Source organism: Nanorana parkeri, unplaced genomic scaffold, assembly GCF_000935625.1.
Source record: "Nanorana parkeri isolate BGI_ZX_2015 unplaced genomic scaffold, ASM93562v1 scaffold174, whole genome shotgun sequence".
Lineage (NCBI taxonomy): Eukaryota > Metazoa > Chordata > Amphibia > Anura > Dicroglossidae > Nanorana > Nanorana parkeri.
This window is the reverse complement of record NW_017306442.1, coordinates 2183979-2211545: the sequence shown is the minus strand read 5'-3', so window position 1 is coordinate 2211545 and position 27567 is coordinate 2183979. Positions and strand designations below refer to the sequence as shown.

Below are 27567 nucleotides of genomic sequence, written 5' to 3'. Positions count from 1 at the left end.
GAACAGGTGACGTGAAGGATTAACACCTGTTGCAGCCTTCTTTAACCAAGAGATGGGATTATGTAACTAGGGCACGGTGGCTTCACAAACCTTAAGGGCCTGTTCACACAACGTCCGTTTTGTGTGCTGACCTGATCCGTACGCTGCTGCACTCAAAATGCATCCCTATGTGTTTTATGGGCTACAGTTCTCACGTGCGCAGTCCGTTCAGGTTACAACAGAAAAATACTGCATGTCACATTTTGTACGGTCAGGAAACACAAACGCGTCCAAAACGCATCAAAAACACACTGCACTGCAGCTAACATACTAACAGCCCCACTCCAGCAAAAAAAAAAAAAATTTTTTTTTTTTTACTGGAACGCATCCAAAACGCACTGCATCAGTCTGCAGATCCGCACCTGATATCATGTGAACAGGCCCTTACACTTCCAATTCCGTTCTTGGACTACTCATGACTGCTGCGCAGGCCTGGAAATCGCTCTACCACTTTTCATGAGATTGAAAACACGCCAGCTGTGCCCGCCCCCTCCACCATCCGTTCCTCAAGTCAGAGCTGGATGAACGGAGGGGGGAATCCCTGTGGGGAGCGATGACTCAATAGAGCAAATGTGTGACAGCTTCTTTGTCACAAGTCGGCTGAAATTATGGGGATAATTCTACTTTAAAACATATAAATGAGATCACAATTGTATTTTCGCAGGCACTGTTCTTCAGAATAGAAATCTTATACAGATCTCTATCTGTGTTTTATCTAGTCTCCTGGCTCACCGTTAGATTAAAAAGGTTGTTGCTCACTAAAGCTGGCCACCCACTAGTTAGAGCTTAGATTTGACATATCAGATTAGTAAACGTTATGCCAATTAATGGGTATTATGAGGACTTACCTGAACATCCATTCAATTTATACTCAATCAGGCAGCACATAGCACTTCAAAGTTAATGGAATGATTTGCCCAACAGATGCAAGCCTGTGTGTGGCTAACTATAGACAATGCAAGCCTACCAACCTAGTCATTGGTAAATCTAAACCTGGGTATATGTGTTAACATTTACAAGTTCAGGGTGGAGGAAGGAGCTGCCTCAAGTAGAGCAGATGGGCCATTTAAAGCTAGGGATCTGCCTTACGTTTCAGTGCGAGGAACTACTAAAACAATCCATTCCAGTTATAGCCAATCAAGGACGTCCTTAAGCTGGCCATACACTAGTAGATTTCCGAATGAAAAATCTTTCTTTGCCACCATTTAAAGAATGTCGAACAAAATGTTGTTTTATGTTGACATTTGATTTTGGGAGGAATGGAGTTTCCCCGAACGAAAACCACATTCACTGTTAGAATTTCGCTCGTTCGAAAACAATCTCCTTTCCTGCTCCGAGTTTCTCCTTCACTACAGTGGAAATTGATCATTGATTTGACCCCATCAACTAATAGAAAGGTGAACTAAAGATCTTTCATAGGAAAGTTTGTTTGGAAATCTACTAGTGTAGGGCCAAATGGTTTCTGGTAAATCTACAGAGATGTGTGTGGTCAACACTAACAGTTTTATAAGAGTATTTGATTATCTTTTGATTTGTAAGAGAGACAAATTATAGGAGGAATCTAATACAGGCAGACTCAACCCCTTCATTTTTTGTGTTCACGCTTTACCTGCATTGTTACATAAGGCTTTAATAAAATAAAAGTTTATTACAGTTAACACCACAGATAAAAACAATTAAAAAGGAACAAAAATGGACAAACATATTGTTGTGGTGGGTTTTATTTGCAGTATCTGTCCGCCTTCAGCTTTGATCTCCTGTAAAAATGAAAAAACAAAAGTTTAATATAAAATGCTCTTACTATGAATAAAATGAATAACATGACCTGTTCATAGCACATAAATACAAAAGTGTGTGCATGGGAAATCTCTGCCTATGGAGGTGCAGTGTCTCAGAACTCTTTTTGATGTCAGGAGGTTATTTTGTTGAATGATTTATAAATATACAAGGATAGGATACACAATGCAGATTAAAAGTGTCAATCACACTTCATGCCCATAAACCAGACTTACAATAGTACAAGTACAATCTTCTTGAAGGAACACTTCCAGGCAACCACCATAAAAGATCATAAAGACAATATTACAGTTTGAAAGTAGGGATGTAAACATCCACCCAGCATACATTATAAACCATAGAACGCTTATGCACTCAGAGGGAGCATATTATATTAAAATTGTGCTTGCAATGTATGAAAACAGGAGCGCCTACAGCAGGGGCAAGCAAACTCCGGCTCTCCAGATATGGTGCTACTACAAATCCCTTGAAGCATTGGAAGACTGACAGCCACAGGCTAAACTCCCAGATGCATGATGGGTTTTGTAATTTAACTAATGCTGGAGGGCCACAGTCTGAAGAACATGCAATATTCTCGCAGACAGCATCCGAGGTAGGATTTAAATCGAGGACCCAGAGCTGCAAGGCAGGAATGCTAACCACTTAGCCAAAGTGCTGCCTGGAAATATTAACAAGTGAAAGAGTTGTCCAGGAAACCGATGTAAACTGTCTCAGGTGGCAAATCAATCCTATGAATACATTTTTACCCATATGATGTCATGGCGACCTACTTGTGTGATTTGGGGAACACTGGCAGTCGTTTTGTTATTTTACTATAGAACGATACATGCAAATGTTGAAGAGTTACTCTAGAGGTAATCTACTTTAAACAAATGAATGAGTTACTGGACCAAATGTGTTTTCATATCTACCTGGAGCGCTGGTAATAAACAAACCTCAGTGTTGCTTCTGTCTATGGCAGACACAATGTAATCAGTCTGCATTCATTGTGTGTTCCAGGTACTACCTACTACAACCGAAAACCTGGATAAGGGCAAATCACCGATCTGCTACTTTGTGACTCTCCTAATGCATATCTGTCTGCTAGGTGTATAAATCACACAAACCACGAATCTCGGGATTCACGATTCATGGATTGTATGACTTTCTTCACACTGGACATTTCCCAATGCACATGGCTTGCAAATTAATTCACACATCTGTAATCACTAGGGATGAACCGATATATAGTCCGAAAATTGCACTTTTGGCTAAATGCCGAAAGTGCCATTTTCCTGTCGATACATCGGCGCATCCCTGGTTTCTTTCCTCCCCGCTGGGCGCTGCTCTGTGTCCCAGCAGGGAGGAGAGAAAGTGACAGCCGGCCGAGCACTGTGGGAGGAGAGCGCTGTGAGCGGCCGGTGTCTCTCCTCCCACACCGCTCCGCCGCCTATCACAGTGTGGCAGGGCAGTGTGGGGGCGGAGACAGCGCTGTCAAAGGAGGCTGGGCTCTCCTCTCGCACCACTCGCTCAGCCTCCTGTGACAGTGTGTATCAGAGAGGAGAGCAAGGTACAAACAATACGTGATCAGTGATCGCTGCGTGATTGTAGATAATTGAGGATATTTTTCGTGAAAGGTTCCCTCTTTCCTGGATTTCTTAAGCTCCCGGTGATCTTCTTGGCTCACTTTAATTTTTCGGTCCTGAAAACTTTGAAATTTCTTGCTGCAAAAAATCATTAGCATGAGATTATTATGAATATGGACTATAATGTGAGGTTGCTGTGAGTACTGCACAGGACAACCTCAGGTAAATAAAACTTCACACGTTGGGTGTTCTAATCATCCTCCGTCTGATATGAAATGATTCTATAATAAATATTTGACTTCCAGCTAAAGCAGGCGATAAACAAGGCTTGAGGACAAGCAGAGGTCTCTGTAGAGAACATTTGGTGCATGAATCCTCGTGACCGATTATTTATTTGTACCTTCAATGTTGATTGCACTGAATACATTTACAAAAGGTGATGCCATATAAAAACGGCATTTCTAGCAGGAAAAAAATGATTATAATTTGAAGCCTAATGTCACATAAGCCTGCAAATAATTTGAAAACGGCATCTTGTATATGATAATGTTTCACAGAAAATGTAATCAGCGGTAATATGCCGGTGTAATGTGAATAGTCGTACGGTGCTACAGTCACACATTACTCACAGAGCAGATAAGTGACAAGTCCAGTGTGTGACATTACTCAGAGAAATGTACACGGCAGCTTATCTGACAGTACAATGTAATCATTTGCTAAAAAGGCATCTGAAGGGGCTGTCAACGTACGTATGCAGCACAAGTACTTATTTAACAAGAGTGGTGCACTACAGGCCATGTATGAAGGAGTTTTCCAACTACAGATCGGTCCATAGGTACATACCCATCACAGAGTAATAAAAAAGGCTCATTTGTTTTTATTAATAATAATAATAATAATAATAAGACACAAACTGTTTAGTGATTATTTGTATTAGCTGGCTCATCCTGTTTACAGCAACAGGCCATACAGAAGTACTGCTTGGAAAATCCATTCACTAATCTCATACAAGTTTTAACATGTTCCTACAATATGCATCTTTTATTAAAATAATGCCCATGGTGGTCTTTCTTTAGGTACTTTTGGTTATTGGATGACAACACTTTCCCAATTGTGCTCTTGAATTGTCACGCGTGCCCCCAACAGAGACTGCAAGGGGCTGTTCCGACACACTTAGTCACCATCAGGAAGATGCTCCAGTGAAAGCCATGCAACTGAGGCTAGAGCAAGTGTAGAAAGACAGGAAGTGGTTATAAGAGGCTGAAGGAGATTGGCATTAAAGCGACACTAAACTCAAAAATGAATAAAAATAACTTCTATTATATAAATAATCAATGGCTGTGTACCTTTTTTGTCATTGTTTAGCTGTAAATGCTCCAAAATCCATTTTATTCTTCTCCAGCCACAACTACCTGCCAGAGGGTGGCTACATTTCTTCTCCATTGTCCCTATGTGTACTGAAAAGTAGCCACCCTCTGTGGTTGTTCATGTGAAGGACTTCAACATGCTGAGGGCGTGTCTTCTCTGTGTCCGCCCACAAATCCTCCCCTCTACACTCTGCTAGGAGCTGGGATTTCTTCAGCTCTCCCACACTAATATATGATCTGTGATCTCTCTCCTCCTGGAGGGAGTGTGGGGGAAGGAGAGGAGATTCAGCATGTGAGCTGTCACCGGCTCATACTTTCTTCTGAGTCTCAGCTCACATGCTGAATCTGGTCACACAGTCATAGGGGATACGGCCCCAGCATTTGAAATGAAGTTGTTTTTCTGTGTAGATTGTTGTAAACTTGAGGTTTGTTGTAGATTTATTGTAAGTAGTTTTGATCATTCAGAGCATTGCAGAGGAGATACACAGTGTGTATGGGGAAGAGGCAGCTGTGTGCAGTGAGAGATGGCTCCTCTCTGCCTCATGGGAGTTGTAGGCAAAGAAAGATTTGCACGTGACCAGAATCAACGTGCACGGCTCTTACTAAGTGAAAGGAAGTGTGAGGGGAGAGAAGAGCAACAGGAGCGAGCACAGCTGACTTTTTAAAGGGATTCAAATAGTAAGACTTTATTTTAAAACATAAATAAATGTGGCTTTGGAGAATGTTCATTGTGTAGATGTGTACAAGGAGACAAAAGCTAAGGGTTTTGTGTCATTTTAAGATACAAAAAAAGGGTGACAACTAAATGTTAAGCAGTTAGGGTTTAAAGTCTGACTCTGGGCAGGATTACCTTTATGGGTTTCAAGCAGGCAAAACTTCATGTTCCTCAGGAGGACCTCACTTTCCTGCAAAATTCTATGTCCTGCAAATCCTTTAGTTTGTGCCCCCAATCACACCTGAATGTTGCAGTATTAGGTCATTCTTCACACTCTTTTTGAGCATTTTGAGGCCTGAGTGTTTTTGCTTACAGCTTAAATAAGAACTAGGAGTTGAGTGATTTTCAGTCATCCTCATCGTTGGAGCTGACGTGTGACATTGAAACTGTCACATGTCGGCTCTATAGATCGGGAAGTGTGTGAAAACATACCGCCGACCCGCTCACTTCCAAATCATCTCCCTGCAGACAGCGGTGACCGTCAGTCACGGCTCCCCGCAGTGATTCCCATCTCCCCTCTCTGATCCTCCAGCGCGGACTGGAGGAACGGACGGGGGAGGGGGGGGGCACAGCTGGCTCTGCCCCTAGATAGGCAGATGCCGCTGTCAAACAACCAGCTGGGTGGATCTCGACAGTATTGTTGGGATCCGTCCCGGCTGCGGCACTCTCAGTATATAGCAAGCTGTAGCTCGCTATATAATAAGCTTTGGGTCATGGGAGGAGGTTAGTACATGTCCTCCCGTGACCCTGAAGAGAACTATGGGATAAAAAGTTTACCCCATAGTTCTCTTTTAATGACCAGGAAGTACAGTGGGAGGCATTTAACAAAATGATTTGCAGCACATAGTGTGCCTGCATGCATGGCTGGATTAAGAGCATCATGGGCCTGGTGCTGAGGATTTTTTTGCACCTCTTTATGGAAATACATAAAACGAAAAAACACAAAGCAATTTTTGTTAACAAGATTAAATATTTTAAAAATTTGTGTTGACAAAAATTGCACTGCGTTTCCATTTCATTAAAGTGCCATAACAGAAAACTGGTTAATGAAAAAAAACCATGAGAAATACAACATTCACAACATTTTTGAAATAAAAATAAACCGTATAAACAATTGAAATATAAGCGTATGATACATGGCTTATACAAATATGTTCCTTAAAGTGTTATGATTCTTAAAGCATCATAATCACTACAACCTGCTGTTATGGTGCAGAGAGTAACTCTTGAAATAAATAGCAACCACTAATTATAAAAACACACAAACACAGTTATTCACTGAACTTTAAATTGTGTTTTACCCTAAATTAATGAAATTGTCAGATTAAAATAAAACTAGACGTTCACTTTTTGTGCTTTCTTGTTTGCAAACTCTTCAATTGTAGAATAAAGATTAAAAGGAGAACTATGAGGTGAGTGCTTTTCACTCACCTCATAGTTCTAGCCGACCTGTGACAATGACACTGTCACAGGTCAGCTCAGTAGATCGGGAGGTGAGCGAGGAGAGGAGTGACAGAGGAGGGACTGGATTCCCCCCTCCGATCCACCAGCGCTGACTGGAGGAACGGACGGGGGAGGGGGCGGGTACAGCTGGCTCTGCCACTAGATAGGCATCTGGGCGGATCCAGACATAATTGTCAGGATCCGCTTCAGCTGCGGCGTCTCAGCATACCGCGAGCTGTAGCTCGCGGTATACTGAGCTTAGGGTGACAGGACAACGCTAGTTTGTGTCCTCCCGTTACCCTAAGGAGTACTATGGGGAAAAACCCTGACCCCATAGTTCTCCTTTAAGCTCATTCAACAATTTATATTCAATGCACAACAGAAAGAGTGCATTTAACCGCTCCTGACCCATGGAAGATCTCAGTTCATTTTTCACACGGTTCAATGCTGAAAATGAACGCTCACCACTGCAGGTGCTGACTATTAAACACAAATACATACGGAGGGTTACATGTGTGTATGGAAGTGCACCAATTAGGGATTGCATGATCAAAAACATGTACATTTGTATTCCTTGAGTCTCATGATTGACTTTATTTGCAATGGAAGGCTGGTAACATTTTGAAAATAGAGGCAAACTGTACAACTTCATCTTCAAACACGGGGTTGAGATCTTCAGGGTATTTTCTCACTAGTGTATTGGCTCTGGAGCGTAGACTATCTGTTGCTAGAGCGCATATTTCAGACAGAAAGCCAAATTATTCTTGAATTGCGCTGTAAGCTGCTTGTCTGTACTTCAGTGATTCTGTCAGCTGGTCGATAACATAAAAGGTGTGAACTTTAAACCTCTCAGATGGTGTCATATCAGCAGCAGCATCTTCTGCATCACTATAGTCCCACTTAATATTTTCATTTTTCTTCCGCGCTGTAGCTGGTACTCCTCGCAGCCAGAAATATTTTTGCCCTGCTGCTCAAATTCAGAAAATCTGGAACAGTGAGAGTGCACAAAATTCTTCAGGGAATACAGCATGCGTGTTGCTGTATGCAAATCAAATGTTGCATCTTGAAGACACTGACTGGTTGAGCGAAACCAGTCAGTAAAATGACAGACCATATCTCAACCATTATTCCAGCTTCCAGGTGATCCATAACACTGCTTAGGCAATTTGCAGTAAAGCAAAGCTCTACCTTTGTGGACTCATCATTCAAGATATTCGAAAGGACACCACTGATAATACTATAGCCTTTTTGTAAGGCTTTGACAGCATCATGGTGAGCAGACCAACAAGTATCAGCTAACCTTTTTAAGGTCGGTAAACCACATGGTTTGAAACTGTTAACAGATTCCACCGATGAGCTGAAGCAGAAAAAAAACAATATAACTTCTGTATAAAATCAAAGAAGGAAACTGCAACTGGACAGCTGCTGGCGGCATTTTGTCCTACAAGGTTTAGTGAATGTGCACAGCAAGGAATGTATTCGGCCAGTGGTTTTTTTTCCTGAATTAGGGCCTGCATAGCAGTATATTTGCCACACATATTAGACGCATTATAATAAGATAGACCCCTGCACTCTTTGATGGAAATGCTGTTTGTTTCCACAAACTGCAGAAGAGTTTTTGCTAGGTCCATTCCAGTGTGTCCATATATTGGGATAAATTTAGTAAAACGCTCCACTGGACCCCTAAAAAGTACATAACGAAATATGATTGTCAGCTGATCAGAATGTGCGATGTTAGGGGTGGAGTCAACAGAAATGGAATAATGGATCCAATAATTTTATCACTTCCTCGAAAAGGAAGACCTCGTGATGAAAGTAGCTTTATACTGCTCAGGATACAACAAAGTATTTCATGCCAATATTTTTTCTGACTCTCAAACTGTTCAACAAGACCTTTGTCTATTCGTTGGCCAGAGGTTTTTCTCATGATGAGGTATTCTATTGCTTTTCCATGGGCAGCACTATTTTCATGCTGGCTTAAATCTCTTGTGGCATGTCTCCAATCTGAATAACCAGTTGAAGACAAATAAGTTGTTTTCGTCTTTCAAAAATAGTTTGCAAAAAGCACAAAAAAGCCAGTTTTCGAAGAAAAACACAGCCATGTATAGAAACCAAACTAGTTGTTCCGACATCAATTGCACTGGGTGATCCTGAAGCACTTGAAGTGGAAGCATGTACATCAGTTGTACTGCTTGTTCCAGATGTGCTTTTTCCACAAAATTCTGTCATTTGCTTGGTTTTAGACAAGAGTTTTGGTATTTGTTTTTCTTCCTCTTTCTTATCTTTCACATTCTCCCAACCACTATGTTGTTTTTCATCCTTATGCATGAGAAAAACAAATAGACTATCGTTACCAAGGATGGTCCATTACAGTGCTTCTTAATAGCTTAGGCCCATGCAAAAGGAGCATTGACCAGTTCCATTGACATATATAAGCTGGACACTGCGCAGTGCTTATGGTTGCACGCGTTGCCAGTTTACCTACTCCTACTGGACTCATTTGAGTGTTCCAAACACCCTCTCTCTTTGCGGGCACGGTGTGGGCAGTCCTTCCCGCACACAGTGCTCCACCTTCCACTCCACTGCAGCATTGAACCACCATCTACGACTCACATCGCAACACCCATCAACCTGCCTCAGAAGCGGGCTCCCGGCAGACAGCCACACTGTGCTGCGGCGGGGAAGCCCCAGCTCCAGTTCACCCCTGCTCCTATGGGATGCAAACCCTCTTCACAGACGGCACGTCTCTAGCAGCCGTACACTGTGGCACCGCGGCAGCTCCTCTGCCCATCCGACTCCCTCCTGTTACCACATCGTTCAGCACCAAGGACGATCTACCTCCGGCTCAGGCAGAACGACCACATGAGCCGCCACCAGCTGACCCACCAACACCAGGGACTTCAGCCCTACACCCTCCAGCTCCTGCCACCAGAATTATCTGCCAGGGCCCCTGGGATAGCAGCCACCAGCCGGAGGTTCACCCCTTGGCCACCCGGGCACAACGTTGACCGCACCTTCGTCGTTGACTTCCTGCCTTCACTTACTCAACGGTGAGTTTCAGAATTTATTTCCTCTCGTGCTCACCCTTCTACCTCACCTCCTTGCTGTTCTACCCTTGTGTTTCCATCTGCTCTATCCGGGTTCATCCCAACATCACCCAGCAAGAAAGGATCTGATCCCACCGCTCCACACCATCGCTTCACTCCACATTGATTTATCAAAGCAAGCGCTCACCCAGCCACAGGTGAGTTAAATACTTTAGCACCAACCTTGTTCCCACCACAGTCATTGCGCTAGGTAGTGCCGCTTCTGTCTCCAATTTTGTTTCTTGCAGCACACACGTCGGACACCCCGGTCCGAACATAACGGAAGCCGCACACCAGCACAAGACTCCCCAAAAAACTTTCCAGAATATTTCACGATCCCATTCGCAACATTTGTGCCAGCCCAACACCTCCGGTTGCCCCCCCCGATGATCGTTGTACATGGGACAACTTTCATCTAAGAACAAGCAATGAGCAGGTGAGCATAAGATTTTTGTTTTAGCACCGATACACAAACGAGCAGTTACCTTGCAGTGCGGGGGTAACCCCACTACAAGGGTTAATAATATTTTCCCCTGGAGTTCTTCTTTTAAATGTATGGCCAACATTACAAAGAAAGAAACAGGTGATGCTGTAACATTCTGGGAGCTTGGCTTTCCTGGCTCATAGTCACTTAGCTAAATATACTGAGGTTGAATTACTAAAGGGAGAGAGACTGTTCACTTTCAAAAATGTATATTTACGCTGCAAAGTGAATGTTCACTGAGTTTAGCAAATGGGGTGAAGCTGTGCTGACTTCACACACCTAATCATATGACAGGAAAAATACTTTTTTTCCGTTTTTTTGCACTCAATCGGCTATTTGAAGTGCAAGCAATGAGCAGGTGAGCAGGTCACTTAGCAGCAGTGCTCAGCAGGAAGCAGCAAATACATATGTTTTGTGCCTAAATGACTACCCTGCATATATATTTACAAACAATATGTGGAAACAAGGTTACTTACACAAATATTCAATGATACAATTATTTACATTTAAGTACACAAGTGGTTAGGTTATGAACAATCTAGTATTTACATATTCTTAAACAGCAGTAAATGAGCTTTGAAACAAGCCCTCGCTAATTTCTGTAGCTGCAGCCACTATGGAGCAATTCACCCTTAAATTCCACAGCAGAAGCGCTGAAGCTGCTTCACTCAGCTAGCTCTGCACACCCACAAAATACATAAACTGCCTTCCAGCATTCTAATCTCTAGGAGGTAGAGCAATGTGGGCTTAGCTGATGAGAGAAAAGGCTTGAATTACTTCAGTGCTACTGCTGCAAATGTCAAGGATTAATTGCTCCACAGAGCCTGCAGCTACAGAGGTCAGTGATGGCTTAAAAGTTAATTTCCTACTTAAAAAAATAAAAAATATGTAAGTACTTGAACAGGTTCACTTTAAGTTGATCATATTCACATACAACACAAACACTGAAAAAAGGACTACAGATTCCCTTTAAACGCACATTGCCCATGTCACCCTAGATCTTGGTTTAACATACTTAGTAATTCTAATGGAAACCAGTCAGGTCTTAAATCTTCAATCTTGCAAATCTGCAATGAATAAGCTGGAAACGTCTACTCACACATAATTGAGCTCACAGTGTTTTACATTGCCTCTGTCTTCATCTGGAATATCATCTTTATTTGATGATTCTCTCTCTGCACAGCATCGGATCTATAACAAGCAGAGAAAGTATGAGTTAAGGAGTCAATGGTGACCCATACAAAAAAATAGCAACTAGCAAAACTCCTAATTGACATTGCAAATGTAATCTACTAGGTTTTAGAGCTACCCGCAGAGTGACTAATGGTGAGCACTGAACCCAATGTGAGGTGGGACAACCATGAAAATACAGTGTATGGGCTTCTAAAGACTTATGCTAGCAACTAACGTGTGTGAAACTGTACAGCATCAGTCTGTAATGCTGGAAACAATTACCAATGTGAACTGTCACCATCTGAATGATACTGCGGCTGTGCCTGTGCTTTGTACTGTTCAGCTGTTATATACATATGACTATTTCGGGTTTTTTCACTTATTGATGTTCTTCATAAGCACCTGTTCACACTGATGTGATTTAATGTACATTACATTGTATGGGAATTCACCTGCAAGAAATACCATTGCTTTTATTAGCCTGTTTAGATACCCGTGGTCTGTTGCAGTGCATTTGCAAAATAAAAAGTTTATATGCATTTTTTCCCCCCACAAAATGTTATTGTTTTCAAATAGACATTACAATAAAACAGAAAACATACTTAAATACCTTTGAAAGTATAGACAAAGTAATCAGAAAATGTTGTGGAGATTACATACGGTAAAATATAATATTTAGGAATGAACAACCATGTAGGACCGTTGGCTACATGGATCACATAGAGGGAACCACTGTAAACCACTAATAGAGTAAACCACTGAACCACTAATATAGGGCATGTTGTGGAAATTTTACTAGGATGTGTTTTTAGTATATTGTAATATTGTCATCATGTCTCTCAGTGTCTGGATTTCTGGGCCATGCTCGATTGGCACGTGACCCAGATTGAAATAGACACTGGGGTTAACCATTGGAGTAGATATCTTATGCGTGGCGGAGCAGTGTTTTCTTAGCCAATGTGTGGACGCCAAGCTAGGGCCCCTGCGCGGTGCGCGGATTTATTGGTTTGGCGTGTATACAACTTGCTTTGAGGACATAGTATTATTTAAGATACATATCTGCCTTTATGAAAGGAACGTGCGTTAGTATTTCTGATGCGTCTGATCAGCGCGCTGGAAATGGTATGGCATTGTCCCTGCAGATAAGCGTGCATTCATGAGAAACATAACGTTATTGGGCATTGCTCACTGAGCAGTGCTGGATAAGGTTCGCTCCAGTGGTAATGGGAGATTGTATTGGTGGGTATGATACAGACATACACTCCCTTTTCTTTTGTGTATGATATGTTGATGTATTGAGGAAGTGATGTTGGTTGTTGACATCACTTCCTGTCAGACAGCTATAAAAATAAACAAATACCTATGCGGAGGGCTCCAAGAAGGGAACCACCAGCAGGAAAGCAACACCTGTGTCCTAACTCTACATGACTCTACAGGGGTACTTCCAGTCCTTACACAAAAGAGCGTAATACAACTGTGCTTTTAAGCACGGGGGAAATTCTTTGTGTTTGACATACTTTAACCAAACAAATTTCCATAACAGGCACCACTGTAATCTGACTCTGGAGGTCTAAGCCCCATTGGTGAGCAAAACAGCGATATATGTGCTAGGACTGCCCAGTGGGAGCAGTAGGCAATATGTAGAGTGAAATCGGGAAAAGGGGGATAGAGCATTAAATAGGTTTAAACTGTAATGGGGCTGGTAGGTACTTAACCCATTTTGCAGGAGATTCCATCAAATCTGTAGATGGACTGGGTCAAAGTTCAACGAACTATCATAGGTGATCCAAGGCTCCCAAATTTTCTCGAATTTAGTGTAGGAACCATCCAAGATAGCCGATAGTTGTTGTTTTTAACCTCCATATAACTAAGCTCAGGGGATTTCCAGGATCTAGCAATTGTTTGTTTAGCGGCCATGAATATGTTGGAGATCAAGCATTGTTGATTTTTGCGTAAACCCGTTTTGGGCTTATGTAGAAGCGTTTCCCACTGATTTTTGATCAGGTTACACTTCAATACAGTATTAGAGCATAAATTCGGGTCCATAAACGTTTAGCCATAGGACAGTCCCACCAAATATGTTTCATAGTGCCTAGATGTCCACACCTTCTAAAACATTGAGGGGAGTGAGAGGGGAAGAATTTGTGGATGCGGAACAGTGTGTAATACTAGCAAAATAATACTTTATAGGAGTTTTCCTGTGTTAGGATATTTCGAGAACAAGAGAGTATATTCCTCCAGATTGCTGACCAATCAGTTTCGGAAATAGATGAGCCCAAATAATTCTCCCAATTGGTTTGGTAGAGCATAATGGATTGTGTAAGATGTTCGAAAAGGGATGATTGGATTAAGGTTATCAGGCCGGGTGAGTGTGGATCACACCTACATCTCTGTTCAAAAGGGGTAATAGAGTAGGGTGGTGAAGTTAAACAACTCAATGATTGTATAAAAGTTACAAATTTGGTGGTAGTGGAATAATTCAGTTTGTGGTATTTGGAGTGAGTCTCTGAGCTGAGCAAAGGTACGAATCCCCTGGGGCGTGAGCATGGAGAATACATTTTCTAAACCAGCTCTCGTCCACCAGGAAAACCTTTTTGGGTTAACCATCCCAGGGTAAAAGAGAGGGCAAAGAGTATGCGACAGAAGGGGAAGATGTGGAGAAATTAGGCGGCCCATATATTTTACCGAGTCCCATATCCTTAAAGAGTGTCGCATGGCAGGACCCAGCCAAGGGGGTCTGTAGGAGGGTGGGAGCCACAGTAAATTAGAAATTAGAGTGGGGAAGGCTGAAAATAGCTGTAGGACAGGAGTAAATTGCACGTATCCAAGCCATAAAACCAGAACCAAATCCCCATTTCTCTAACGTTGACATAAGGTATGGCCAAGAGATGGAATCAAAGGCTTTATTCATATCTAGCGAGAATAGGAACATTTCTATTTTCCGTTGATGAGCCAGATGACACAGTGAGATAATCTTGCGTATATTATCCGCAGCGACATTTATTAAAGAAATGGGGCGAACATTCAACCAAATTTCAGGATCTTTTTTGGGCTTAGGAATCATGACCACGTTGGCTGTAAAACATGTTCGAATCAATATCATTCCCTTTTTTGAGGAAATTGAACATTTTAGTAAGGTGGGGGACGAGTAAGTCTGACATTTTTTTGTAAAAGAGTGTCGAAAACGTATGCGGACCCGCCCTTTTGCCAGTTTTGAGACTACGGATAGCCTGAACAATATGTATGCATTTTTTAAAGCACAGCACGCATTAAGAGTCTATTTAAGTCAATGGATGGAGATAAAAAAAAAGCATGATAATGCACAGGTATGAATGTGGCCTTTAAGGAACGTATAATGGTTTTGTATATACAGTATTTTCTCTATTGTGGTTATGACTGCTGCCTTGTTTCTTTAGCTAACCTATAATCCTGTGAAACCTTTTTCATATAAATGTTTAGTTGTAAAACAAAGATTGTATACACAAATAAAAACATCAGTTTAAAAAGTAAAACTATATGCGACCGTAAACTATTATAGTTCCCCTTAAAGTTACAGTACATGCCAATCAATCATGAAGGTTTGCAAGTTCATGTAAACCGTAAAAACACTATGGGGCATATTTGTATAGCAGTAAATGTGAGTATCACTGAACATTCACTAGTGGTGAATCAAACACTGTCATTTAAAACATGCACCAGGAAGATTCACTAGCAGCGAATGTTTGGCACATGCACTGCTTTATAAATAGACCCCTATGTATCATACTGACAATTTTTTTTAACTAAAAATAAATATTGTTTTTACTTTTTTTATAATTTGTTGCATATCAGCACTTCTAATTTCCTGCAGCCTCTTCCTGTCCACGTGCTTATACTCCAGCATTGCCAGAACATTTCTTAGGGCAGGTTTTATGGGGACAACATGCTTGTGGCAATGTTTGTTGCCTGGTTGTAGTCTTCATTGGGAGAGCATATGACAAGGTCACAACGCAGAAATATGAGAAGGAACTTCATAGCAGAATCACCAAGTATTATTGTACTGAATCCTGCATATTCATAATATTGTAGATGACTTTTGTAAATGTCAACGCTAAAGCCATTCTGCTATTTTAGTAATGAGGTTCATACATACTTAAAACTCAAGAGGTATAGCCTACTTGCTGAATGGCAACAATGCTCATCCACCAATCTTTAGGCATATGCCTACCCTGCCCCTGCTAGAGAACTCTCCGTAGCTGCCAGTTTTCTCATCTTGCGACTAAGCTTGGTTCTCAGCCAGTGTATTCCCCCTTTCCTAGGCCGAGTGCAGCCATGTCCACACACACTGGCTCATGGTAGGGATGCTGCGCCATACAGAATCATGTAACAAGAAGTTGCAATCCAGCTCAGAAAGGTAAATAAATCTGGCTACATTGCATTTTACAAAACTGAGAGTAAAGGTAAACCGGATGGACTTAATGACATTATCACTGCTGCAATGCTTCTTTGACAATTAGGGCAAGGTCACTAACTTTACTGGTTTCCTGTAGCTGCTATTTATCAACAAACTTTATTATAAAGAGGTCCTTAGAATTGTCCCCCAAATGTCATTCTCAAAAACAATTAAAATCATAATTTACTTCCGACTACTTTCCATCTATAAATAAACGTAGAGCTGATGCATTGATTCTCATTCAATCTCCCTTCAAAGCTTTAGAAATGAATTAGCATTGTATTGATCTTCAAAGATCAACACCATTTCCAGCCATCTTTCTGCTATGGAGGAATATGAAAGTGTGATGAAACTTACCTTTATCATTTCTGCTTCACCAGCAGTCTTGCTTCGTGCTACCAAGTCCCCTTCTTCATTACAGCCAACAAAGCAGCTGTTTGACGCCAGCAAAGCCATTTTCCCCTGAAAATAATTGCACACTGTTCAATTACACTGACTACTGAAGTAATTATGCTTTATAACTAGTAGTGATTTTTCATCACCTAAGGAGGAAACTCATGTGCAGCAGGAGTTGGTTTACAATGCTTTCTATTGAGTAACCATTTTTCACTACAAAGAAATGTTTACACTGCAAACACATTTTAAATTACAATAGGAAAAGCAATAACTGAATCAATTTCTTCAATTCTGATTCAAGGCGGACTAGTAAGAATGAAACCCTAAGACTCAAAGACCAACTCTAAAAATGTCTCCATCATAGAGAGGTCAGGATCGGATACCTTGTTTTCTGGGAGCTAGGGGAGATGTCCACACTTACAATGACTGTGTCAGGCTGAACTGCCACCAGCCTGATATTCTCCTTATAATTCTATGGTAAATATACACTTGAGGGCACAAGGAATAGACATTTTGTATCATCTGCCCCATATTCTTCTTAGAAATATACAGAAAAATCAAACCAAATGACACAGGTATCTGAGTTAGACATGGTCCTTTTATGACTATGGGTTGAGAATAAAGAAAAAAATAAACTCTGACTCTGATGCACAGGCAGAGAAGTATGGACTCCAGCCATACCCAAACAGAATATTTGAGGGGAGAGTTACATGTTAGGTGAGTGCGGTAGTGTAGTGGATTTTGTATTATGTTTTAGGAGCTACAGACTTTCACTTTTTTTTTGTTATTGGGAGGCTATGTGCCTAAATCTGCCATTGTCAACACGTGTAATGAAAATATTAAATGTGGTTCCATGCTAATGTAAAGCCCAACTCCAGGCCAAACCTATTTTTATTTTGGATAGTGTAGGTAAGGGTTAGAGCATCTGCCAGGAAAAAAGGAACAGGCAGTGATAGAAATCTTTCCAATGGGGACACAGACAAAACAAATAATATTTTAGTAGAATGGGGATGGGTAAGAACTTCTGACAATGTTTTTATGTATTCAGTGCATCGGCACCACAGTGAACACCAGTGTGGCTGCGTTCTAACTGGCCCTTACTTTTGTGATGTTTGCCATTGGTGGCAAGGGATTTACGCTCTTCTTTGCCAGTACATTTGTATTTAAAACTTACATTTTTGCGCCAGAGTCGCTTTAAAACAAGAGGCAAAACTGCCTCTTGTTTTAAAGCGATTCAGGCGATTCCTTGCAGCACTCTGATAATGTGAAGCATATAATACGAGGGGTTGTTTTATTAAACTTCCACCCAGCCATATTTTGGACAAAGTTTTATAAATCGCCCCCTGTGTGTTTGCACGGCATTCCTGCTACTTGATGAAGCCAAGGAGCATAGGATGTTCTAATGCTCAGCGGCTGCAAGTGACAGGAATGCTGTGCATATGGAATTCTCCCAGCGTATGGCTGGGCGGACATTTTAAAAATCATCCCCAAAGATTAAAAAAAAACTGTATGACAGCTACTAATGCAGCCAATAATAAAATACTTTGACGGCCATTTATTACCAAAAGGAGGACTCTCCAAATCAGAGGAGCGATTATCCCATCCATGAAGGACACTCACCATATTACGTTTATTGACCATTGAAATATATGATCATGGATTTCTGGCGAGTGTGTTCTCAGTTATTTAACACATCGAGAGCACTTTACTCTGAGGATTTTTTGCACACTGGATTATGCACAAAAGCACTTTACGCGTATGTAATAAGGACTTTGACTGAACATTGTCAGATTGAATATTATTCATTTGTTGGGAATTTTATGTGAGCACATGATATTTTACACAATTTATGGAGGCATATTATTTAGTTCACGTTTATGAGCAGTAGTGCAGTGCACACGATTTATGAATAAAATGCTGAACTTACATCTTGAAATACAAGCTCCCACTGTTCTCTAGCACCAATAGCATCTGCACGACCCATAACCAGTCCATCTGAATTAATGCCAAGGTACTTTCCATAACCAGATTTCAGTGCAATCCTTTAAGAGACAAGAATCATTGAAAATGTATTAAGAATAATCAAGGCCAAGTTCAGAATGGTAATGTTGAAGTGTTTACACTATCTTTGCATAACTCAAAATAGCTAAAATTTGTATTGCGAGTACAGCAAATATATGGTCTTCATGTAATATCACACTGCATGGAACACTTAAAGGGCATCTATGCTCTTAGGGGCAAAAGCAACAGATTCTCCTTTTCTTCACTCACTCACCCTCTCTTTTGAGCTGTCAGAATACAAGAAACAAATGATGGTACTTCCAAGTATAGGGAAGCATATGACTCACTCCCCTTCCTTCCACAAGACTGTGCTTATGACTGGATGCTCAGGCACCCAACACTGTCACATGGGATTAGGATTCTCAGATCTGTAAGTCATTAAACAGGGCTCCTCGTCTTCACTGCCAGAGCCTGAGCAAAGGAAAATAAAGTAGAATCTGCTGTTCAGGAAAGCGGTAAAATAAACCTGTTGCTTTACACTGCATTGCACATGGCAAAGCACAGATTCACTTTAAAGGAGAACTATGACGTCAGTGAAAATCACTAATCCTCATAGTTCGAGCCGACGCGTGACAATGAAACTGTCACACGTCGGCTCAACAGATCGGGAAGTGAGCAAACACATACCATCGCTCACTCACTTCTCTATCATCTCCCTGCAGAGAGCAGTGACTGACAGTTACGGCTCCCTGCAGGGATCCCCCACTCCCCGATCCTCCAGCGCTGAGTGGAGGAGCGGACGGGGGATGGAGCCGGCAGAACTGGCTCTGCCTCTAGACAGGCAGAGCCAGCTGTCACTCATGCAGCGGGGTGGATCTCGACAATAATGTTGGGATCTGTCCCGGCTGCGGTGGTCTCAGTATATACCGTGAGCTGTAGCTCGCGATATACTGAGCTTTGGGTCACGGGTAGACGCTAGTATATGTCCTCCCGTGACCTTTAAGAGAACTATGGGGAAAAACACTTACCCCATAGTTCTCTTTTAAGTGCCTTCATGCAGTGTGATATTAAAAAACAAACAAATACTTTCTGTACTCAAAAAACAATGGTTCACCATAAAGGAAATCTTTACTGAGAAATTCAGGTAGTTGCTATCGCTATTGCCTGGCTGTCTCTGGATTCAGTTTTGAGTCATCAACAAAGCAAGCAACATGCAAAGTCAGAACCTCTAACCTGCATAATATACAGGGTCAGTGTCTCTGAAAAGAAATGAACCCATGAGATCGGCAGGACATGGAAGCAACTAGCATTGTATCAAACAGTACTTCCCCAAAGATTTCAAATATAACTATTGGGACTTCTCATGGATTATATAATTATCTTTAAAAATTGTACAGGATCAGCCCACAGCTATACTGCATATTCATAACAAACACCTGCCTATAGTATACATACTATACATATTGCCTATGTATAACCATAAAAAGGTCATTACCTGCTATCTGACAATTTGATTGCTGTGAATTGTTCTGGTGGAACTGGACCATCATCATCATCTAGAAAGAAAAAAAAAGTAAATCCTTTTTAACTCAAGTAAGGAATAAAGAGGTCTACACAGACAGTTATTTAATACGAAAGGGAGGGATTACATGCACATTTTTACATATAAGCATTAATAATGAAATACAGTAGCCAATGGAAAGCAGTCACCCCCCATTGTTTTCACTGATCTGAACTGTTTGAAAGTGAAACCTGAATAGTTGCTGTGGCTGCTGCATTTTGCATATCACTTTAGTATAAATATGATATTGGATAGATACCTTTTTAATGTAAGGTGTACATGTGGCGTTCAACAGTTTAAGAGCCTATGCTAACCATTGTAATAAAAATAATGTTAATTTTTAGGTATACCATAGGCCAGGCATGGATAAATAGGTAGCTAGGTAAAGTAAAAAAAAAAAAAAGTCTCCCTAGAAAACAGGGAGGTCAGTTCAGGGCTATAATGCATACTTGGGCCCACATTCTTGCCTAAACTATCATTGTGCAGCTACTAGATCTGTGCAAGTGACTGCAAATAAAACTGCAGTAAAACGTGCCGTGTCTCATCATGGATCGACTAAAAATATGTAAGCAGTCCTGCATACATCCTCCAGCCGGTGGATGAGAGCTGCTTTATTTGCTATGTATAATGTTGTTAGGGAGGGTAGTAAAGAAGCAATGTGTATATGACTGCTGTATATGGTGGGGGGAGGAGGGAGACTAATATATGGGTGAAGAGAAATAGTGTATAGACAGTTTCCAGGAAAGGGGTATGAGCAGTGGTGTATATGTGGCTGTCTGGGAAGTGGGTGAGGACAGGTAGTGTATATGGTTAGCAGTAGTGTATACAGTATATGGCTTCCTGGGATAGGGAGAAGTGGTGTCTGTATGGCTGTCTGGAAAGGGGGAATAGAGCAGTAGTGTATATATACACATGGATGCTGAGAAAGGGGGTAGGGGAGAAGTAGTGTTTATATGGCTGCATGGTAAGGGTGTAGAGAACTGTAGTATATTTTAGTGAAATAATTTACTGCATAAGTCCAATTGCCATGTTTTAGAAAGTATGAACTTTTCAGCTCGGTTTTACCTCCAGTACCAGATCAGTGTACCAGTGGTAACCAGAAACTGTAGATCCTTGTTATAAGTGATCTGTTGCTTCACTGGGTTATCAGCACAAACCAGATGCTTGCCAGACACAAACTTCATCTTAAAGTAGAAATATGGCCTCCCATTAAAAAAGGGGGTTTAGCACTTAATTATAAGTGCATATGCATACTGTAAATTTCTTAATTCCCCTGCAAAGTCTCACACATACTTGTTGAATCTGACAGTGAAGACCACCTAATGCAGCTTCATGTAATGGTGTGACAACGATGCTGGACTGCTCCTAAAGTCAGAGCAGAGTTGTTACTCTCATGTAGGCTGTGCTTGCACCACAGTGGGATAGAAAGAAAAAAAAAGGAGGGCATGGCTCTGCCGCTTCACAGGTCTGTAGCTTGTCATTCAGCACCCAGCCACATTTAGTCCTGCCTCTGCTTTCTGGATTGACAGAATTGCCTCTGCTTCTGAAACCTTCCCACTGCAAGCTGAAGTGTCCAGGAGGGGAGACACACAAAAGGAGTATTTGGCTCATTGAGGGAAGGTAAAGGAAGTTTTTTTGTTTACTTTATGAGGCTTGTGCGTCACATAGTAACTGGATATTTTGACTGTCATACAGGAGCCTTTACTTCTACTTTAATGTGACACCAATAATTTATCTGAAAAGATTTTTTGCCCTCGTGTATAACACTGAGATGGAAATATGCACTAGTAGCTAATTTCATGAGTGATTGTAAATACTGACCTTTGTGTGGAGCACCTATAGTAAATAAACCATTGTCTAGGGCATGGATATAAGCTCCTTTGTCCATTTCGATGGCTACCATTCCTGAAATGTCACCCAAACATTTGACCGCCCACCAATTTCCTAAAATGCAGAGATACGTTATTGTAACAGAAAACCTAAAACATAAGTGTACTTTTATACTATAATAGCTTTTCAATATTTCCAAGAATAGCACAGAACTTTGTGAACAATCTTCTACATCTGCTTTTTTTTTTTCAAGTGTTTGCCGAGCTGTCACCATATGCCCACTGATGTGTTTACATTCTGTTGCACTGTAACTGCAGACAAGCAACTAGACAAAAAGTGGGCATTGCAGGTGTTAGTACCTGAAAGGCATGCATTCCCTGCTGTCAGACTGTGCTGTTACTGGCAGCCAAAAAGTTTCTACTAACATTATGGAACGAATCAGCGTGATCATGGCAGCCAATCATTGTGATCATATGCAGACCGTAGAATCATTCAAAAAGTAACATTTAGGCTGCAGGAGCCACAGTAATACTGTTTAATACTGTAATTGTCAGATACACTGCCTGGCCAAAATAAAAGTTACACACATTAATATTTTGTTGGACTGCCTATAGCTTTGATTGCAGCATGCATTCGCTGCGGCATCGTCTCGATAAGCTTATACAATGTCACAACATTTATTTCCATCCAGAGTTGCATTCATTTTTCACCAGGATCTTGTAGTGATGATGGGAGAGTCAGACCACTGTGTAAAGTCTTCTCCAGCACATCCCAAAGATTCTCAATGTGGTTAAGGTCTGGACTCTGCGGTGACCAATACATGTGTGACAATGATGTCTCATGCTCCCTGAAACACAATTTCACAATTCAGTGTGATGAATCCTGGCATTGTCATCTTAGATTATGCCGTGCCATCAGGGAAGAAAACATTAATTGATGGAAAAACATGGTCATTCAGTATATTCGGGTAGGCAGCTGACTTCATTTATTTGGCACATAACGTTGCTGAACCTAAACTAACTATCCAGTGGAAAGCTCGGACCTATTTGCTTAGCTAAATCAAGGTGGTGACTTTTTTTGGCCAGGAAGTGTACAATAAGAGTATTTTAAAAAAATTTAAGCAGGATATTTTATAAAACAGTGTACCAAAAATGTTTCCTTAGTAAACAATGTGAAACTTTTTTAGGCAGGCAAATTAGTCATAGATTTATTGTCAAGTTAACGCATATTAATGCTGCTAAATTTGGTTTGGTCATCTAGGCTTCAAGGACCTTTGGTTATGAAAGGGTTAAGGGTCACGTATAAATAGAAAATTGTACACAAGAAAACATCCTTTAATATTTCAAATGGCTTATGACTATTCATGTGGTTACTGACCATCTTTGAATGGAGTGCGGGCTCCCTACAGTATTTGTTGAACAATCCTCCCAGCCATGACATGCTAACAGAACCCATATGCTCCACCAAGAGTTAACAAAGGAGGTTAGTATTCACCAACAACTATAGCAGTGGCTGGTGTGTTTCTGTATACTGGTACAATACATCTAGTAAGCGGACAGACTTACCAACAATGTCCAGCTTATCATCTTCTGATTCCTCTAGCTTTCTTTTGTTCTTTTTGTGCTTCTTCTTACTAGAAAGAAAAGTTTTGCTTATATCTATGTTCAGATAGAGTGGGGAAGTGTTGAAGCCCCTGTCAGCTTGCTATTGCTAATTCACCCTCTTGATTTCTCCTGCTGAGCATCGGGACAGAAAGTGATGGGAAATCCAAAATGATATGGTTGTCACTGGAACCAGAGGTGGGAGGAAATCTGCTAATGGGGACACATGTTACAGTGACAGCTGTCTAAATGGACTTTTAAAATCACTTTCATGAGATGCCCATTCCGTTCTTATGTCCTAGAAACAGGAAGCAGAAAGGAAATCAGAGCACAAAGAAGGTATGTATAGCCAACATTTGTTTTATGTTTGGATGGAGTGGGGAAGTATTAGAAAACATGTCCGATTAATCACTGCTTGTGTCTCGTCTAGGTAGATTCACTCTCTCTATTTGTCCTGATGTCCATTGTCACGAAGACAGAAAGTGACGAGATGAGAAATCCAAACTTTACAGTTGTCACCATAAAAAGGTAGAAGCAAATCTTCAAATGGAGACATCTGTTCTGGTTCTGGGAACTCCCTTCATTTTGTGGAGATTTCCTCTCACTTCCTATTGAATGTCAAGGATGTCATATTTTAACCCTTATGTACACTAACCAAAATAAAAAAAATAAAAAAAGTTTGGCTATACATACAGTATACTTTAAAGCTGAACACCATGATTTTCTATTGGAGATACTGCCCTAGCCAAGTAGCATAGCCCTAATAATATGTACACTGTGTGTGGATGGCTGCTACTTATAAAAATATAAAGTATAAAAATCATAACTTGCTACAAGCCAGGTCCTACACAGTGCAGTGGTTATGGCACCAAGAGCTCCAGTTTCATCCTTGCCCAGTCACAAAAAGCCTTGTATTTTTTCACAGAATACAAGGCACACTGTATGTGAAGGAGGGGGGGAGGTATGCAACATGATTTCTCCTCCTCCATTCACATAATGCCTTGAATTTCTTAAAGTGACACTAAACTCAGGTGTTAAATCTTAGAAATGCATTCAAGTACCTTAACGTTTAACAATACTGTATATTATTTGTTCATCACTCAGCTGTAAATCCTCAAATCATCTCTGAATTTATGCTGACACTGTCCTTCCTTCTGGAGGGTGGCTACTTTTGTTCCCCATGGTGCCTGTGTGTGTTGTAAAGTAGCCAGCTCTCCAAGCTCACTCCCAGAATGGACTACAATCTCACGTTTAGTTTACTAATTTGTATAGAGATAGTAGTCCATCACAGGAGCGATGACTACTTTACAACACACACAGGGACCATGGGGAACAAAAGTAGCCACCCTCCAGAAGGAGGGACATTGTCGGCACCAATTCAGAGATGATTTGAGGATCTACAGCTGAGTGATACACAAATAAGGTTCAGCTTTGTTAATAGGTAGGGTACTTGAATGCATGTTTAAGATTTCACACCTGAGTTTAGTGTCACTTTAAGGGAAACTTGTTAAATAGTCTAGTATAAGCAATTAATCTATAGCCTGCAAGGAGAACCAAAAACATCAATACCTAGATCTGAAGGTGCAGATAGGACCCGCTCCAGCTGGGTTCATTAGGTTGGATTCACACCTTTGCTTTTTTGCTTGATGTGTTTTTCCTTTAAAATCAATGGAAATGCATCTGGCCTTTGCTTGCCTTAAGATGGGTGTCAATGCATTTCATGATACATGTAACCACATCATGATGCTCCTTGATGTATGTCATGATGAGCGTTCATATTCAATACAAAGTGCATTCCAACACATGCTTGCAAGACAATCAACAAGCGCTGCAGCAGTTTACATGGGTTCTGATGTGTTTCCATTTATTGAAAAAGAAAATGTAGCAGTGGGAAAAAAAACCCCTTAGGTGTGAATCCAACCTAAGGATACAAATAACCTTCAGTCAATGTTACTTCAGAAAAGAGGCAAAAAAAGTTTGAAAATGGAAAAAAAAAATGAAAAAAAAAAAAGTACAGAGCAGAGGATCTAACAATTCCAGCCTACCTCCTAGACACGAAGTTTAGCCTCAGGAACTTGACCATGAAATAGGGATATAGCCGATTCCTTGTGTTTAGTCTCCAATAGGCAGAGAATATATCCCACAGGTCTTACTGTGCCCCTTGACGTATAACAAAATGTGATATACTAGAGCTATATCTGTAAAAAATAAGTCAAGGCAACTGGACTTGCTGTATTTTTCCTGAAGACGTTTCACTGATCATCCAACCAGCTTTCTCAATTCAGAATTACTTGTACAAAAATTCTCTGGGAATAAATATGGTGAATGTTGCTTCAAACCAGGTGTTGATTCCCAGAGAATTTTTGTACAAGTCATTCTGAATTGAGAAAGCTGGTTGGATGATCAGTGAAACGTCTTCACGAAAAATACAGCAAGTCCAGTCGCCTTGACTTATTCTTTACAGATATACCATGACCTGGATGAATGGGAACCTTCACAGACATATAACTAGGGATACATACCATATACGTATTTTGACATTAGGGTATGTTATAATAATGTCTTAGTCCTTATCTGGTCTTCATGTAAATGCACCACTACTGTATTATCCTGTCCTCTGTAACATTGAGACAAGACCTCATTTATATTGTTCTCTGTATTGAAAATGCACAAAACTTTGTGCTTTAATAAAAACAGATTATACACAAAAAATATGTATTTAATTAAAGGAAGTATAATCAAACAGAAACCTTAAGCATTATGTAGTGGCTCCCCCTGTACTTCAAGGGGTAACTGCTCGTTTTTGTCAGGGTTGAAAAAAAAAAAAAAAGTTATGCTCACCCGAACTTTGGATCCGGCTGGCTTTGACAGTGCTCTCTCTTGCCTGTCTCCTCCTCCACTGTAGTGAGCCCTCCAAAGATCAGGTAAGTATAACTTTTTTGGTTGAGCCTAGACACAAAGGAGTACTTAAAGGAGAACTATGAGATGAGTGATTTCCACTCACCTCATAGTTCTAAGCCGACCTGTGACAATGAGACTGTCACAGGTCGGCTCAGTAGATCGGGAGGTGTCACTCACGCAGCTGGGCGGATCCCGTCATCTACGTCGGGATCCACTCCAGGTGCGGCGTCTCAGTATACAGCGAGCTGTAGCTCGCGGTATACTGAGCTTAGGGTAACGGGAGGACGCTAGTTTGTGTCCTCCCGTTACCCCAAGGAGAACTATGGGGAAAAACACTGACCCTATAGTTCTCCTTTAACCCTTGCATTGCGAAGGTAGCCCCACTGGAAAGGTTACATTTTTCCCCCCTAGAAGTTCTCCTTTAAGCAATCACAGATTGATACACTGTCTCACCTCTTATCCTTCGATCCCTTCAGCACCAGCTTGGTGGATTTGACATTAGAATATTCAGCCATGGTGACAGCAATAGAGACACAACAGCTCTAAAAACAAAAGGGTACAAGCATGTTTGTTAATATAACACTGTAAAAACAATTGAGTGCAATAACTTGCACATAATTGCCAACCTTTTAAAATAACTTCCAGTGACATGTAGTTGCAGATCATGTCACCCTGATACTGAGGAAATGTGGACTACACACTCTTTATGAATTACTGGGAGGGTTGTTGGAAAAGAATCAAAACAAGGACAGTTCTTGGGAGGAATCTTAACGTAATATTAAACCCTTCACACTAAGTACATTATTCTATGCTGGCCCACCATAGAAGCTGTTTGCATAATATAGTCTTCCTAAATACATCCTTAAAGGAGAACTATGGACTCAGGGCTATTCCCCATAGTTCTCCTTAGGGTAACGGGAGGACACAAACTAGCGTCCTCCCGTCACCCTAAGCTCAATATACCGCGAGCTACAGCTCGCAGTATACTGAGACGCCGCAGCAGATCCCGACATCGATGTCGAGATCCGCCCAGCTGAGTGACAGCTGGCTCTGCCTATCTAGAGGCACAGCCAGCTGTACCCGCCCGTTCCCCCAGTCAGCGCTGGTGGATCGGGGAGGGGGGAATCCATCCCCTCCCCAGTCACGGCAGAGAGCCGTGACAGGATCGAGAAGGGA

The 27567-nt window shown here is 41.2% G+C and overlaps 1 protein-coding gene across 1 annotated transcript; it reads right to left on the bottom strand.

The window, feature by feature from the left end:
- Positions 1-1708: 1708 nt before the first annotated feature.
- On the bottom strand, positions 1709-26906 carry FRG1 (FSHD region gene 1). The gene is made up of 9 exons (XM_018554813.1): positions 26845-26906; positions 23455-23522; positions 21881-22003; positions 19994-20054; positions 18425-18539; positions 16459-16563; positions 11596-11687; positions 3436-3539; positions 1709-1803 (listed from the first exon to the last, which is right to left on the bottom strand). The coding sequence occupies exons 1-9, from the start codon at positions 26904-26906 to the stop codon at positions 1760-1762; spliced, it is 774 nt and encodes a 257-aa protein (XP_018410315.1). The 3' UTR covers positions 1709-1759.
- Positions 26907-27567: the final 661 nt, after the last annotated feature.